This window comes from Felis catus, chromosome C1 (assembly GCF_018350175.1).
Source record: "Felis catus isolate Fca126 chromosome C1, F.catus_Fca126_mat1.0, whole genome shotgun sequence".
NCBI lineage: Eukaryota > Metazoa > Chordata > Mammalia > Carnivora > Felidae > Felis > Felis catus.
This window is the reverse complement of record NC_058375.1, coordinates 183,238,496-183,256,324: the sequence shown is the minus strand read 5'-3', so window position 1 is coordinate 183,256,324 and position 17,829 is coordinate 183,238,496. Positions and strand designations below refer to the sequence as shown.

Here is a 17,829-nt window from a genome sequence, read left to right as displayed (position 1 = left end):
AATTCCATAATGGAATATAATCCATATTTCCAGTTTGGGAAACACTATTTTTCTTTTTATGTTTACATAATATTGGCAAATCTGATGTCCCTACACTCTGGATCCCGTAGACCCATAGGTTATTAATTCGACAAACATTTATTGAGACCTTACTACATAGCAGGCTCTATGCTGCTCACTCAGAAAAGAATGTGGGAGCAAGTACACTTCAATGTTAAAGCTGAGAAAGGAATCCTATGTGATGAAGAATTTCTCTGTCAGTTGAAGAGTGACTAGAACCCCATTCCTGGATAAGTGAGATGCTGAACTGACAAGGAGGCAACAAGGAGTGTGGTAGGAGTCAGGGAGGTCTAAGCTAAATTGCCTCCTATTTACTTGGGGAGTTTAGGATATTTATAGAGGGGAGGACGACTTGATTGTTGTCTTACTTACTGAAACCAGGGTGGAAATTCTAGGAAAGTCATGTTCTCAGTTGGGTTTCTTGGGAGAGAATAGATTTACTGGATGGCCTTTAAGAGAACCACGTAGATCCTCAATGAAAATCAGGAGTGCTTATTTCTTTTGGGTTGGGGGAAAAGATGTTGAGATAGAAGTTGTACCAAAATCACTAGCAGCCTTGCCATTAAAACAAATAATTGTAATTTTTTTCTTTCCCTTATGTTGAGAAGTAAGACTATCTTAGGAAATGCCCATGAAAATTCAGAAGAACTTGAAAGAGCCAGAGAGCTGAAGGAAAAGGAAGCCGCATTGTAAGTTTCTTCTCAGCTTAAAGCACAAGTTGTAATTCCTGATGCTTGTCTGCTTTTCTGGGTTGTCACGTAGGGCAGCCCTTGCTATTCTAGGGTTTGATTTGGGATATTGAGGAAGCGATATGGGCTTGCCTTTAGTGAAGAGGAAATGGTTCTTTTAATATATCCCTTAATTATGCTATTTTTACACAAGGAACTCTTCCTAAAATTGAACCCTTTGCCAAGACCATCACTGTGATTGGTCAGCAGTTTTTAGGAACAGGTGTCTTAAATATCATTTTTGACTGCCATGCATCATATGCCTCAGAGGACACATTAAGCCTCCTCTCAGGCCATCGGCTCTCCTTTAATGACCTGGGGGTAACTATTTACCAGGTTCTATAAATAAATGTTTTGAAATTTCAGTGTGCAATACTGTGGTTGTGTTCTCCCTCCCCTCCCCAACCCACAAACATCAGCTCACAAACAGTCCTTCACTCTTTCCCACAACTTCTCCTGCCCCACCTTATCCCACCTCTCTCTCTGGCTTCTGACAGAGACTTAGCTAGTACTGTGACAAGGGCCAGAGTCCCTGCCATCACCCAGGGGGGTTGATGCACAGGAAGCTGTAATGCCTCATCCTCTGAGAGTCCTTGTGCAACAAAGCAGAGTGTGAAGGTTGTGCTCTGCTCAGTGCAGTAGCCAGCGTGTCGCTGGTGTTCAGTGACTGTTTGTTAAACAAATGAACAAAGGAATGATTGCTGCCCACACTTTGTGTCCCGCCTCCTTGAAACTAGTGGATACAGTTCTCTTAAGAGTCTGCACCCACACAGTTCCTAACTTGTTTATTCTCTTCTCCAGTTGTCAGAAGAACCAATTTCTTTGTGACCTGAAGGCTTGTGTCCCCTCTAGGGTCTTTCCACTGTCCACTGGGCTGTCCTCCCAGGTCCAGACCATTGTGGAAGAGAAGTTAGAAAGTGTGGCCCTGATACAGGTTGTGGGACGTAACTTGGGCTGTTACTGGGGTGGGGACAGGAAACATAGCCATGAGTAAAGCAGAATGACCAAGGTTTTGCCCTAATATTCCAAACTTAATGATATTCAAAGACTGTAGAATTTTAAGCCACATCAGCCAGCGCCCCCTTCTCCAGTGAAATCGTGCCAAGAGCAGCCCTCTTACCCTCTTACGGCTGATGGAGAGGGAAAAAGCAGGACAGACAGGGGAGGCAGGGAACCAGGCTTCCTGAGAGCTCTTCGGAGCAGAGAGGCTACATCTCTCATCCAGATACATCTCTGACTTAACGTGCAGGTCTTGATTTTGCAGCGCAGGTGCCCAAAGTGGTAGCCACAGCCCTGGGAGGAGAAGAGATAAGCATCCCCAGTTAAAACTGGAATGTATTTTCCCTTGGAAACGATATGGAGAATATTCAAATTTTACAGTGCTGTTGTTTTTTCAAATAACACTGCTGGTAGTATAGTTCAGCTATATCCTGGGGTAAATGACACTTTGGGAGCAATTCCAAGTGTTTTCCGAATTACGTATTAAATCCGCCAACTGGTTTTTTACAATGTGACTCTTTCAGGAGCTGGGGGTTGTGAATCCACTAGAACCCTTTTCCTATTGAATGATTTTATTTCAAGAGCCAAATTCTATTTAAAATGAGTCATACCTGGGATCCTGTCCATGGACATTTAATTGCCAAAATAAAAAAAGACTTCCTTTTAAGGTACAAATCACCAAAGACAGAATGATATCAGAACTCCAATAATAGTTTGATTTATTATGGAGCATTTGATGGATAAATCAGGTAACTTGTAGATATTTGGTGTAAAAAATTTGTGTCTTTTATCAGTTTTTCTAGAAATTAAAATATCTGTGTTAATCGTCTCTATGTGTGATTTATTTACTCCTTTTGCCTTATGCCAAAAGATAGGTAAGTGTTTGAGTCACAGGATGATGTATGGAAGTGTTGAATTATTGTATTGTACACCTGAAATTAATATAACACGGTATGTGAACTAACTGGAATTAAAATTAAAACTTTAAAAAAATTAGAACCAAAAATAAAGTGTTTGAGGAAACAATAGGCATTTTCCCTTGGATGGTCTTATTTAATGTACATGCTTCCATTGCATATTTTGATGTAAGTATAATTTGAGCATTTGAGAATTTTGATTTGAGTATGAAATTGAATCAGCTTGACCTTGTAGAAGACACATTTGTCCCACTGCCATGGATATAAAACTGAAATTATGGAGTGGTGCTTCCTGACTACTTATTCCCTCTTTGACCAGAAGACCTTGAACAGAATTCCTACATCCCCCGGCACTTGTGTCCTGGGCTTTGGGGCATTTCAGCCAAGTTGGAGCCACATCACACCCCTACCTCCAACCCATTGTAAAGATTGTGGCTCTTTTAGAAAAATTATAATTCTTTCCGAAAAGGGTTTCTAAGTTTATTATTAATTATTTTGTTCTAGTCTATACATAATGATGCAATTTAAGCGTCTTTCTTCAGATGTGGTTACTGAGTTAATCTTTTATATTTTTTAAGTGTTTGCCCGCTCCTTTAATCTTTTTATTATTTGGGCTATTCTTAAGTTCTTTTGCTGTTGTTATTTTCTTATTCTTTCTAATTTTCATTTTCTAACCTTTGGATTGATGGTAGTCTCCAATAGCCAGGTTAAAAGTAGATCCCTCTCTCTTGCTGTAATGGCCTGACCACTTCTCTGTTACATTTGAGAGCTCATCTTTTGAACGTGGAACTCAAAAACTCATTACTCAGTAATCCTGACGACAGACAGGTTCTGTACTTTAAGGTGAAAAGGAAAAAGAGACTTAATTATTCTTTATTATGCTAAGTGAAGTAAGTCAGAGAAAGACAAATATCATATAATTTCACTTATGTGTAGAATCGAAACAACAAAACAGGTGAACAAACAAACATAACCAGACACAGACTCATAAGTACAGAGAACAAACTGGTGGTTGCCAGAGGATAGGGCGTAAGAATGGGCAAAATAGGTAAAGGGGATTAGAGATACAAATTTCCAGTTGTAAAATAAATAAGTCATGGAGATGAAAAGTGCAGCACAGGGAATCAATAATATTGTAGTAACATTGGTGACAGATGGCAGCTACACTTGCTGTGGTGAGCACAGCATAATGTATAGAATTGCTGAATCACAATGTTGTACACCTGAAACTAATATAAAATTGTATGCAAACTATAAAAACAAAACCAAACAAAACCAATCAATGCAGGAAGAGACAAATGGATTATTGTAACAGAACAGAGTCCAGAAATGAGCCCATGTATGGATAAATATGCAGTAATTGATAATGACATTAAAACAACTCAGTGAGGAGGGGATAGTACTTTCAATAAATTGAGGTGGGGGACGGTACTTAACTACCCTCTTGTTCCTAAAGCTTTTCCTGAATTCTAGAATGGCTATTTTAAGCTGAAGTAAAGATGGATACAGAAAACACAAACATGTAAAACTTTTAATACATAAACCTTCATTGCTGTAGGATATTTTTAAAAGTTTATTTATTTTGAGAGAGAGAGGGGGGGGAACAGAGAGGGGGAGAGACGGAATCCAAGCAGGCTCTGCACTGACAGTGCAGGGCTCAAACTCATGAACTGTGAGATCATGGCCTGAGTCAAGATCAAGAGTTAGAAGCATAACCGACTGAGCCACCCAGGCACCCCATTGCTGTAGGACTTTTAAAGAAACACTTAAATTCACAAAGTGCTTTGTGGAACATTTATAATAGGAGAATATTTACATTAATTATAACTTTTAGTCTAGAGATGTTTTCTAAAATAACACCCCATTTTTATACTTACAGATGTCTAGAGTTTCTGCTTCAAAATGATGCAAACCCATCTATCCGGGACAAGGAAGGTTACAATAGCATACATTATGCTGCTGCCTATGGCCACAGACAATGTCTGGAATTGGTAAGCTGTTCTGTCTTGTTTTGTTTCCTCTAACACACACACACACACCACACCACACACAGACCCAACCCTGAAAATGCCGGTCTTAATCTCTCACAAATGCCCTCACTGCCTAATTAAGTCCCCACTAGAAATCACCTTGAAGATATTCTGTGGTAAATGATTATATGTTTACTTTACAACAGGTAGATCTCATTGTTTCATTTCTGTGCATCCTAATCTCACAGCTACTGCTTTTCCATATTAACTTGGACTAGGAATGTTAGACCTCTGTATGGACAGTTTGTATTTTAAAGATAATTTGGATGTATCAAATAGGTTCAGTATATATTTCCAGTCACACTTATCACCCTATGTGTTGTAAGATGACTTACATAGCTGCTAGGCATATGGGTTTGTCATGGTCCCACATCTGTAGTCTAGAGAGAGAAATTGACAAGGGCTCAACAGCAAAATTTATTGGAATTTCCAAACTGCCCCAAATTTCAAACGTGCAGCTATCGAAAAACACCTGGGGTTTTGGAGTCAGAAATTCTTCTACTGGTATAGGTCATCAGACACAAACTTAAATGACCACAGGGACAGAAATGGAAAGTAAGCCAGTGAAGTGAGCCCAGGTGTAGAGCAATAGGGAGCAGTGGGGACTGTGGCCAGTAGGACATGTTATGTCTAAAGGGAGAAACAGCCAGTCAGCTCCAGTGAGTGAGATCAGGTGGTAATTCATACTCAGGGATGAACTCCAGTGTTTCAAGGAAAGCTAGAAATGTAGACTTTTTATGTGAAATTTCCTATTTCAAAAACACTGGGTGGACCAGGAAGAAAAACTACAGATTTGTGGTTAAATCCTGGCTGCTGGCCACCATTTGTCATCTCCTGAGCATCGCCCATGGGTCAGCTTCACTAGGACGCATGGGGCATCCCAAACTCACTATCTTTGGTCCATTGGTAGGTGCCACCTTCCTCAGTGGACTCCATCTCTTTTCCTTGTCTTTTTAAAAGTAGTAGTCCTGGGGAGACTGGGTGGCTCAGTTGGTTAAGCAACCAACTTCAGCTCAGGTCATGATCTCCCAGTTTGTGAGTTCGAGCCCTACATCGGGCTCTGGGCTGACAGCTTGGAACCTGGAGCCTGCTTTGGATTCTGTGTCTTCCTCCCTCTCTCTGCCCCTCCCTGCTCATGTTCTGTCTCTCTCTCTCCTTCAAAAACAAATAAACATTTTTTAATTAAATAAATACATAAATAAATGGAGTAGTCCTACTTTTCAGAGTTATTGGGGAGATATGGTTGAGAAAACACTTGCACTTTATCAACTGCACAATCTATTAAGGAAGGCCTGAGGCGGAAAGCCAGCAAGCAGTTGTGTCAGTGCCTCCATAGAAATGACTGAATGGGGGCGCCTGGGTGGCGCAGTCGGTTAAGCGTCCGACTTCAGCCAGGTCACGATCTCGCGGTCCGTGAGTTCGAGCCCCGCGTCGGGCTCTGGGCTGATGGCTCAGAGCCTGGAGCCTGTTTCCGATTCTGTGTCTCCCTCTCTCTCTGCCCCTCCCCCGTTCATGCTCTGTCTCTCTCTGTCCCAAAAATAAATAAACGTTGAAAAAAAAAAAAAGAAAGAAATGACTGAATGATGTTCTAGCTGGTTCCTTTACCTTTGACCTTGCTGCCAGATTTAAGTGGTTCCACTTAGGGTCATTCTTACTATATTTCTCTTAACCGTGAATGTGGGGAAATGTTCATAAACATTTGAAAATAGAGAGGTGATTATTCTGGTGTTGCTAGGTGTGGCATTTATTGGTGAATTATATCTACCATCATCATTCTTGAAGACTTCTAAATCTCCTTTCCTGAGGTTCTTGTGGTTGCTGAAGACTTCCTTGTTTGACCTTGAAGGTGTCATTTTCCCCCTACTCCTGATTCTGTTATAGTTCCCCTTCCAGTTACAGAGGCTGCAAACGAATTACCCCAAAATTAGTGGCTTAAAACAATAGCAATTATTTAATATCTCTTATTGATCAGGAATTCAGGAGTGGCTGAGCTGAGTAGTTATTGTTAAAGATATCCTATGAGATTATAGACAATGTCTGAGGCTGGGATAATCTCAAACGCTTCTTCACTCATGTCAGTTACCTGGCTTGTAAGATTTAAATAGCTTCTGGGGGGCTTCTTTCTGTGGTTTTCTCTAGCATGGTGGTTTCAGAATAGCTGGATATCTTACGTGGTAGCTCAGGGATCAAAAGGAGTGATCCGGAAGATCACTTCAGGGATCCAGAAGAGAGTGGGAGAGAGCCAGTGTGAGAATGAATGAGAGAAAGACAGTATCAGTCTTAATGATCTAGCCTTGAAGGTCACACAGGGTTACCCTAGAGAGGAGAAGTAGACTCCACCTTTCAAAGGGAAGAGTGTCAAAGGATTTATAGACATATTTTAAAACCATCCAGTTTCCTAGGAAGATGTAGAAAGCCAATGATTTCATAGCCTTCTGTAAGATGGACTTTAATGGAGAACCACAAGTGGCCAAGGGGCAATCCTTTATCTTATAGATGGGCAAACCAAACCACAGGGCATTAACTGGTTTGTGCCAAAGACATAGCCCTGGTCAGTGGAAGAAGCAGTCTCATGAATCAGGATTCCTGATTTAAAAAACAAAAAATATTTTCTATACCATGCTGCTTTCCACTGCAGGGCAAAGCTCTACCACCACCCAAGCCTTTTCAGCATAGAGCAGAAGCTTGGAAGGAACTGGTTAAGATGTAAGACAGGGTCACTTCTGCCTCCCAACACCAGCATTGCTGTGGAAGTTGATCTAGACCTATCACCATATAGGGCTCTATGTTTAGGTCCCATATGAGAAAGGCTCCTCCCAAAGTTTGTACGTGTGTGTGTCTGTGTGTTTAGTAATCAGTGGCAGAGAGTGAAGGCTTACTATTGTTACTACCCGTCATAAGCCTGCATTCCAAAATGTACTTAAGACACAGCTGTCTTTAATTGGTCTTCTCTATGAAAACCACATGTCATAACTGGACATACAAACTTTTATTACAAAGTTATTATAGTCTTAATAACTTTGCTGTTTTAAAGTACTTTGAGGAGTTATCTTTAATCCCATAGCATGAGTAACTCTGAGAATGATTGTTCTGTAACATTTTCTTTCTATGTAAATAATATATTGCCTATTATTTTCATTTTTCAGGAAAGCCATTTCAGGGCCACTATTTCTGTTATCCAACGAAAACATTTTCTGTCCCTAAGAAGGTTTTGCAAGTTCTGTCTAATAATGAAATTACCCCTTGATTATATCAAAACTTGCCCTATGTGATTTACAAAGAAATGATTATTCTTGGCAATTTTAAGACATTCAAAAGTGGGTAGGGAAAGTATTCAGTGGTCTTAATTTGTACTGTCAGCTGAGAAAGCCAGACTATCAATATAAATTGGTAGAAAGGTCATCATTGTTTGCTTTCAGGAAAGGACCTCAGTGGGTTATTTATAACACAGACAGGATGAAAATTCTCCTCATACCCCTGAATGATTGTGGTTGTATGGAACGTTCTGTATATTTCCATTTTGGAATGCATCCTCCAATTCCTCTTGGGGTGTGGTTCAACTAAGCAGAGATCCTAAGCAAGCTATCAACATTCTTGTACCTGCTCCCTCCCACTCAACACACAGTCCTGAGCTCTCCCCTAGGACCAGCATCATAGAGCCAGACCACTGCAGGCATCTTAGCCATACTGCTGGCTCGCAGCACTGTGAACAGATTTGGGAGTGGCTGAGACCACCATTAATGGCATTTACTACATGTTCGTCACATGCCAGGAATGCCATTTAATTATTTTTTCTTTCAGTTTTATTGAGATATATTTGACAACGACATATTAGGTTAAGGTATACGGCATAATGACTTGACTTACATGTATCGTGAAATAATTACCACAATAAGTTTAGTTAACATCCATTACCTCATATAGATACACACACACACACACACACACACACACACACAAAAGAAAAGAAAAAGAAAAGGAAGTGTTTTTTTCCCTTGTGATGAGAATAAGGCTTGTTCTTTTTTTTTTTTTTTCAACTTTTTTTATTTTATTTTTGGGACAGAGAGAGACAGAGCATGAACGGGTGAGGGGCAGAGAGAGAGGGAGACACAGATTCGGAAACAGGCTCCAGGCTCTGAGCCATCTGCCCAGAGCCCGATGCGGGGCTCGAACTCACGGACCGCGAGATCGTGACCTGGCTGAAGTCGGACGCTTAACTGACTGCGCCACCCAGGCGCCCCGAGGCTTGTTCTTTAAAAAAAAATTTTTTTTAATGTGTATTTATTTTTGAAAGAGAGAGAGAGTGGGGGAGGGTCAGAGAAAGGGGGCACGGAAGATCCAAAGCAGGCTGTGCATTGACAGCAGTAAGCCTGATGCAGGGCTCGAACTCACAAACCGTGAGATCATGACCTGAGCCAAAGTCGGATGCTCAACCAACTGAGCCACCCAGGCTTGTTCTTGATACAAGAAGTAGGGTTTTTGAAGGGTGCCTTTTCTAATTTATACTCCCTGTCTCTTTCTCTAGGACTACAATACCCTCAAATTCCTTAAAAGCCCCATTTCTTTGGGTGCTAGATATTAGGAAAGTAAACCACCTCACCAGTATGCTAGGTAAGGTACATTCCTCAGACTCACCACTGCCATGCCAGTCTGCTCCCTCATCTCACCACACAAACACCCCCGTCCTCCAGGGGGGCGGGGGATCCTTTTAACAAATCGATCCTGACTCTGTGCCAGCTGCTAGAATTACGCCAGTGAAAGACATGTTTCTAGTAGCCCTGAATGGCTTACTTGAGCCTCACAGCAGGAAGTATGCAGGGAATCATTTCTTTATGTCTCATTGCCTAGCCTATGTTTCTGGCCTGTGGAAGGAGTGGAGCAAATCAGTATTCATAGCCCCTGAACCTCTCCTGTGAGACCAGGGCTTTAGTCCTTTGGGAGCCGGTGTAGCATTGAGGAGGGTGGGTGGCCTTCGGAGCCAGCTGATTAGTAAGGTTGGTAACATTTGTCTTTCACCTCTCTTCTCATCTAGTTGAGCAATTATTGTGATTATGCATATCATTAAATATGTATCATTAATTTTGATGCAGATTTTACTTGACTCTGACATTTAACTTGGTATGGGCTTACTTGGCATTCATGGTTCATGGCTCCTGTCTGTGATCATAAGCTTAGAATTTATCAACCACACTTTGTGTTCAGCCTATTTTGCTGTAATCAAAAGGGAACAGAAATTATTTTAGTCGTTTTCATTCTACTTCCCTCGTATAAAGTTATATGAAATTCATTCCTTGAGCAAACAACTTCTAGAAAGTAGTATGAACTCCTTAGCCTTGGTAGAATAGCCAAGGCTCGGGATTCTGCCAAGTTTGCCTCCTTAGGCCAGTGTTCTCAGCTGGTTGTGATAAAAAACGTATGCACTATGGGTACAAGCAAAAATCTCCCCACAAACGCATGCTGAGAGCTGTGATAAGTCATAATCAATTGAGCTCAAAATATCAAAGCAGAATGGAAGAGACTTGGCTAATAAAGCATCTCATGTCTGAATACAACTTATGTCTGAGCGGAGGAAGGGAGTTGGCAAAGGAGAGCCCTGTGCCTCCCCTTTCTTGGAATGCATCTTACTAGCTCTGAAGGGAAAAATGTCAGAATCATGCCCCTATTTGGAATTTGTGAGTTTATATTGGCGTGCTGCTTTTCTTTTATAGTATTAAAGATTTGTCTGCGAACATAAAGATCTTTGTGGCTTTGTTATTGAAATGGAAAAATGTATGTGCCAATATAATTACGTAAATTGCCTGCAGAAATTTAGAAAGATTGTTTGAAAACTCCAGGCCTGTGATTAAATTCAGTCCGAGATTATACCATGCCAAATTACTTGGAATTTGGCTCCTTCCCTGGGACCTTCGCCTCCTTTCACTGTTACAAGCTAACTTGAACTTCAACTGTGAGAGTCTGTGGGGGTGACAGACGCCCCTACATGTCTCTCCAAGGAGTTTCTGGGATTCTCTGAAGATAGTATATCTTGGGCAACTGAACTCTGAAATTATGCTGCTTTGAGATAAACTACTTAATGTTTTGGTTGGTTCTTGCGTTTATCACAGGACCTTAAGAAACCATTACTACATGGCTCTGTAAAGATGTACTTACATTGGCAATGTCTAATTAAGCTTCTGAAGGCTGAGAAAGCAGTGAAAAAGAGGAGGGTTACAAGCAGTCATCTAAATATGAGAAGATGAAAAACCAGCAAACATGAACCCCAGCCCCAAACAAGTCCCTGATGGTGTTTTTCTGCCCCCAGAGGTGCATGTCAGAGATGTACCTGGAGGTGTATATGACCTCCCAGCAAGAAGACTTCCAATGGGCAGAGGAGACCTCAACAATGCTGGTCTTGTTTTTTTCTCCTAATTTAGTTGAAGAGAAACATAAAATCTTATGAGGAACTCTCAGGGAGGGCATGGAGGGGTGGGCACAGATCTTTTGATGCCACTGGCAGCCTCCTGGGCTAGCAATATAAATGTAAAAACTCACAAAATTTGAATCAGAATGTGACATGAATCTGTATTCAGAAGAGTGGAATAGACAGTATTTTATGACACAATGTTTCATTTATTTCTTTGTAATACAGCAGAATTTTTTTGTGTGTCTTTACTGTGAATGAATTTGGCAATCGATGAAGGAATCACTCAACCAGGTGTATGCCCCAGGAAAGTGGGGCATTTCGTTTCATTTCATGGGGCACATGACATTTCACATTTCAAAGTGAAATACAAGTGTTCCAACCCATGGCCTCCTTCCCCATTTAAGAAGTTGGAGATCCGAGAACATATTTCTTTGGAGACAGGTCTGCTATGAATCCCACTGCTGCTCCCCTCCCACCATAGCAGAGGCTAAGGATGATTTCACCTGACCCCAAGCCCAGTCACAGAAGCTTCAAGGAGATTGCTTGGATCCCTGATATGTGTTCCATGAAATTGAGGGGCCGGTAGACTGGCATATGATAAATCTGAAGACTAAATAGCTCTGACCAGAGCTTGCTTGCCAGAAATTAAATAAAAAGAGGTCTGTGTTTGAGAAATACTCCATCCCCACCAATGATGGGTCAGAAGTGTATATTTCCTAGTGTCCAAATGTGAGCCATGGGCCACAGCCGGGTTGGCATTCTCCTAGATCCTATTCAAGAGTGAGGAGACCCAGGCTGCCTGGAGAGGAACGTGAGCTATCAGCAGAGAGGTGCATTCATATGGGGAGAGGGAACTTCAGGTGAGAGGTCCCAGGGATGGGGGTGTTGCTGGGGAACCTACATAAGCATCCCAGAGAGACAATTTTAAACATCTGACCTGGACAGAGAATGTCACTGCCAGAAGGGTGCCAGTCGGTCAGACCATGGTCCGTGTCCCCTTCTGTGTCCTCCTTTCCCCAACTCTTCTAGTCCTGGAGGAGGCAGAGGCAGACAATGAGGGTAAAGGAGGAGGAGGAGCCTGAAGCTGGGGAACAGAGAGAAGTCGGTCTTGTCTCCTTCCTTCCCCACTGCAGCCTATGCGGGAGGCATAGAGAAGCTTCAACATTAAACAGCATTCAGTTTGTGATTACTACACTAGAGTAGGTGTACTACTTACTGATACGAACTTACACTTGTAACTAAAGTGCCTGAGGAACTTTTTGTTATTGGCTAGAGATTTTATCTGGTAGCAGGAAAAGGTAGCAGGAAAAGAAGTAGCTCCATAAAGGAGATTAGACCTGGTGTGGGGAGAAGGAGAATTAAGTTCGTGTTTGATTATACCCCATGGCTCACTGGTTCAGTACAAAGTCACACACTTAGAATCATTGTTTTAGGAAAGATGAATGCCCAGCTGTAAGGTAGAATAAACAATTATCCTTTAGATGTATGTGGATTTAAATACCAACTGGGGAAGACAGAGGTTTTAATAATCCCACACACTTACCAGGTGCCCAAAATTGTGGAACAAATTAAAAACACTTATGAATGATTAAGCTTGACTTAGTGATAAAACTTAAATGCTATTTTATAACTATTATGATAACTGTCCTGTTAGTTAGGAAGGTATTTCATAGACACAGGTGAGAGAAGAAATGAAAATTTACTTTTCTGTGGTTTGGCCTTTTCTTTAGATTTGATTACTTCCTAGCACCAACTCATTTTATTGCAATATCCCCTCCACTTTTTTCTTCCTCAAGATATGAAAACCTATACTAATGTATCAAACCGATATGAAGACATCCACCAAGTTAAAATTACACACACCCACACTCACATGCACACATGCCCACATACACATTTTCTGTCGTTTCTTCCAGATAGATCATGAACACTAAGGGACTCAAAGAAGGGGGATTATTGCTCCTGGTATGGGAGCTTCTAAGGACTCAGTGATGTAGGAGAAAGGAAGATTTCTCAAAGAGAATATAGCTTGTTTTTTTAAGTGTTTATTTATTTTTGAGAGAGTAGAGACAGAGCACAGTTGGGGAGGAGCAGAGAGAGAGGGGGAGGCACAGAATCCAAAGCAGGCTCCAGGCTCTGAGCTGTCAGCACAGAGTCCAACATGGGGCTCAAACTCACAAACCGTGAGATCATGACCTGAGCTGAAGTCAGACACTTAACTGACTGAGCCACCCAGGTGCCTCAAGAGAATATAGTTTAAAAGCAAAAAAAAATAATAATAATAATCTGGCCTTTCTTCCCTCTCTCTTTTTTTCCTTCCTTCTTTCCTCCCCTTTCCTTCCTTCCTACTCATTTAAAAACCTGTAGGGCAGGAGAGTAGTCCAGTTTGGGCTGGAGCCCGAGGAGGAGATGCCAGAAGGCAGCCCAGAAAAGATTAGAACCCACTGAAGGAGAGTGTCCTATTTTTTTTTTAATGTGTATGCATCAATCAGTAGAACTGCAATGTATACGAAACCAAAACCAACTGAACTGAAAAGATCAAGAAATCCACAATTACGGTTGTAGACTTTAACACTTCTCTCTCGATAATTGATAGAACAACTAGACAGAAAATCATCACGCATATAGAAAAGCTTCAATAATACCATCAACAGGAGGATCTAATTGACATTTATACAACACTCCACCCAACAAAAACAATGCATATTTTTTAAGTGCCCATGAAACATTCACCAGGATATCCTGAACCATAGAACAAACCTCAACAAATGTAAAAGAATTGAAATCATAGAGGATATTCTCCTACTACAATGGAATGAAACTGGAAATCAGTAACAGAAAGTTACCAGGAAGAATTCCAGGGCTTGGTAATCAAATAACAGACATCTAAATAATCCATGGATCAAAGAAAGTCGCCTCAAGGGAATACCAAAAAAATACATTGGATTGAATGAAAGGGAAAATATAAAAAATCAGAATTTGGGGACACAGTTAAATTAATGTAGAAAAAAATTATGGCATTGAATGCTTACATTAGAAAAGAGAAAAAGTCTCAAGTCAATAATCTAAGTTTCTACCTCAAAAATAAAAAAAAAAAAAAACAAAAGAGCAGAGTAAGCCCCAAATAAGCATAAAAAGGAAATCATAGAAATGGGAGCAAAAATAAATAAAATTGAAAACAGAAAAATAATGGAGAAAATTAATTTTTAAAAATTGGATTCTTTGAAAAGATTAATAAGTTGGCAAACCTCTACTGAGACTGTGACCCAAAGAGAGGAGAGAGAAAGAGAGAGAGAGAGAGAGAGAGAGAGAGAGAGAGAAGATAGAAATTCCCAGTATCAGGAATGAAATGAAATATTACTACAAACCTTTCAGACATCGGAAGGATAATATTGTGAATAGCTCTACACACATACATTTGACAATTTAGGTGAAATGGATCAATTAGTCACAAAACACAAATGACATAAACATTAGGAAAAAAATTTAAAAAAAAAGGGGGGGGTGCCTGGGTGGCTCAGTCAGTTAAGCGTCCAACATCGGCTCAGGTCATGATTTCACGGTTCGTGGGTTTGAGCCCCGCATCGGGCTCTGTGCTGACAGCTCAGAGCCTGGAGCCTGTTTCAGATTCTCAGAGAGAGTGCCTCCCTCTCTCTCTGCCCCTCCCCCACTCGTGCTCTATCTCCCTCTGTCTCAAAAATAAACATTAAAAAAAATAAAAAATCAAACACAAATTACTGCAACTTACCCAATGTAAAGTGGGTCATTTGAATAGCCCTATAACTATTTAGAAAATTGGATTTTAAAATTCTCCCCAAAGAAATATCCAGATCGGGATGATTTCACTGGAGAATTATGCCAAATATTTAAAGAGTTAACAATTCTGTACAATATCTTCTGAAAAAATGGAATAGGAAGGAACACCATCTGATTCATTTATGAAGCTAATACCCTGACACCAAAACCAAGCAAAAACAGAGAAATATAGACCAATATATCTCAAGAATATAGAAGCAAACACCCTTAGAATATTAAAAAATAGAATTCAGTAACATATACAAGAAATTATATATCATGACCAAGTGAGATTAGTATAGGGAAAGCCTATTTTAATAATTGGAAATCAATGCAATTCACCATATGAATAGGCTAAAGAAGAAACATCACATGATTATGTCAAACAATGCAGAAAAAAATTGTAACAGAACTCAACACCTTGAATAGATTCAACATCTTGAATAGATTTTTTAAAAACTCTCAGAAAAGATAGGAATAGAGAGGAAGTTTCTCAATTTGATAAAAAAGCACCTAACGACTTCATAAAGAACAAGTAACATTATGCGAAGGGCTGAACACTTCCCCCTAAAATCTGGAACAAGGCAAAGATGTCTGCTTTCACATCTCTTCTCTAACATTGTGCTGGAAGCTCCAGCCAGAGCAAAAAAGTCAGAAAAGGAAATAAAAGGTATAAAGAACAGAAAGGGAAAAGTAAAACCCCCTGTTTGTGAATAACATGATTGTCTACAGAGGGAATCCCAGGGAACCAACAACAAAAAAAAAAACTTGTATGCAAATGTAGCAGGGTTACAGGATACAAAATAAACATACAAAAATTAGTTGCACTGTTACATACTAAGAATGAACATGTAGATATCAAAAATACAGTGTCATTTATGACTGCCACAAAAAATGAAATATGGGACTTGTATGCTGAAAAGTACTAAATGCTGATGAAAGAAATCAAGGAAGATCTAAAAACGGGGAGACATTTTGAACTTTATGGCACCAGAGTTCATGGAACTTTGATCAATGATAAAAAGTCATCAGACCTTCATTTCCTGAAAGAATTAATCCCTCAAACAAAACAAAACCCTACTTCTCTTTGAAAGTCTTTTCTCGTAGAAAAGTTTAACAGCTCTGCCTATTTTTAGTAAAGTCGCAATAATGAGCATTTATTGCAAGCATGTTGGGCTGGGCTCTGTGCCTGCATCGTCTCATTTAATTCTCACAACAACACTGAAGGAGCTCCTATTTTTATCTGTGTTTCACATGTGAGTACCCTAACGTACAAAGAAAAATTAATTTGTTCTGGGTCATACAGCTGGTGTGATGTAGAACCAGGACTCAAACCCATGTTTATCGGATTTGGTATTTCAGGCTTTTAACCATTATGTGGTACTGCCTGGAAGACTGGCAAATTCCACACTCTGAAAGATAAAGCTGTCTCAGAAGATCTAAATTCCACATCAACCAAGACAGTGACATCCAACCAAGATAGTGCCGAGATGTGCAGTCATTAGGCTTTGTCAAAGGAAATATCAATAACGGAAATTATTGATGGATAATATCAATAACGGTTATGTCTGTGTCATCTTTGGATACCTTGTCTAGAGGTCTGCATTTTCTTTTTTCAGTCAGGAGAGCAGAACTACCTTACAGCGTTATCCACCGAGTGAGAAGTAAAATGACCCCCGATACAGCTCCCAAGTACATCCCACTGCAGCCCTGAGCCCTGGACTGTGGCACATATTTTCATAAAAGTACTCTTACTTGGACCTAGCCCTTCTCCTGGAATCTCTGTTCAGTATCTTTGTAACAGCTGCTGTCAGCCTGGCCTCACTCTCCTTATAAGAACAGCTGCCAGGGATGACCCCTTCCAGCCTCGGGGAGGGGGGGGGGGCGGGTAGGGAAGGGTCGGAGGAAGAGTGACTTCCCAGCAAGATTGTTTCTCCAAAGATGCCTTATCCTTAACAGCTGCCAAGGACTTGACATTTTTGAAGCCTAGATCAGGTCCCTATAATAATCACATCTTCCCTTGATCCTCATTCAGTAAAAGAAGATATAGAAGCTTGAGCATTATCAGAATAAGAGCTGACATAGACACCTGTGCCTTCAGGTCATGGGGTTATGATAGTCACAAAGAACAAAGAGCCTTTCTAAGATTCCAAAGGAGGGTAGAGGCTCAGCCATCTGTAACAGCTGAAAAGGATATTTGGAAAAACCAAATCACTGAGTAATAACAGATTTATTTTCTCATATGAGCAGATACCTATAAGCTAAGTGGTAACATCATGGGATTTAAATTCTGTGCCATTCAGACTTGGAAAGTAGTTTTATTAACATTAAATGATAAAATTCACTGGGTCACTGGGAAGGCAATTTAATAGAGTCGGGACTTCATAGAATTTATTTCTAGGAAAAAATTGTAGTTTTCCAAACACATGATTTATTTCACACAAAAATTCCTCTTATTCCATAAAGATTTTTCAGTTAATAGCAATCTTCTTTGCATCTCACATTCCCACAATGATGTGAGACAAACTGTGTAAGACATAATGCAGTGCTTGCTTCAGCAGCATATAAAAAAGAAATAATCCGAAGCAATCCTTTCAGACAAGCAGCATATTTTCAGTGTCATTCTGTCTCTAAAAATACTGTTGAAAGTGTAAGGAATATTACAGTAAAGATGGTACATAATTAGTCAGGATTTCCTGTGAAATGGTCTTTTTAAGGCTCTATTACTACCAGCAGTTGGTGCGGTTGGAGATCAGGGTCAACATATCAGCTTTTACAAGTTCATAAATGTTATTAGTCCTCCTTATTAGTCATAGGAGACTGATAAGCAAGACCATTCTTTATTAACTTACAGTGAAAAGTCCAACTGCTAAGAGGACCGAAGTATTCATGTCATT

General features: G+C 40.3%; 1 protein-coding gene across 13 annotated transcripts in view; it reads left to right on the top strand.

The window, feature by feature from the left end:
• The window catches only part of ANKRD44 (ankyrin repeat domain 44), a 224,952-nt gene that overhangs the window by 108,116 nt on the left and 99,007 nt on the right, over nucleotides 1–17,829 (top strand). For 7 of the 13 annotated variants that reach the window (XM_045034212.1, XM_045034216.1, XM_045034209.1 and 4 more), the window contains exons 15-16: nucleotides 666–749; nucleotides 4,584–4,695. In XM_045034212.1, the coding sequence (XP_044890147.1) occupies nucleotides 666–749; nucleotides 4,584–4,695 (196 nt within the window). The remainder of the gene's footprint in view (nucleotides 1–665; nucleotides 750–4,583; nucleotides 4,696–17,829) is intronic. The other 6 variants (XM_045034218.1, XM_045034211.1, XM_045034210.1 and 3 more) reach the window with 1 other exon arrangement.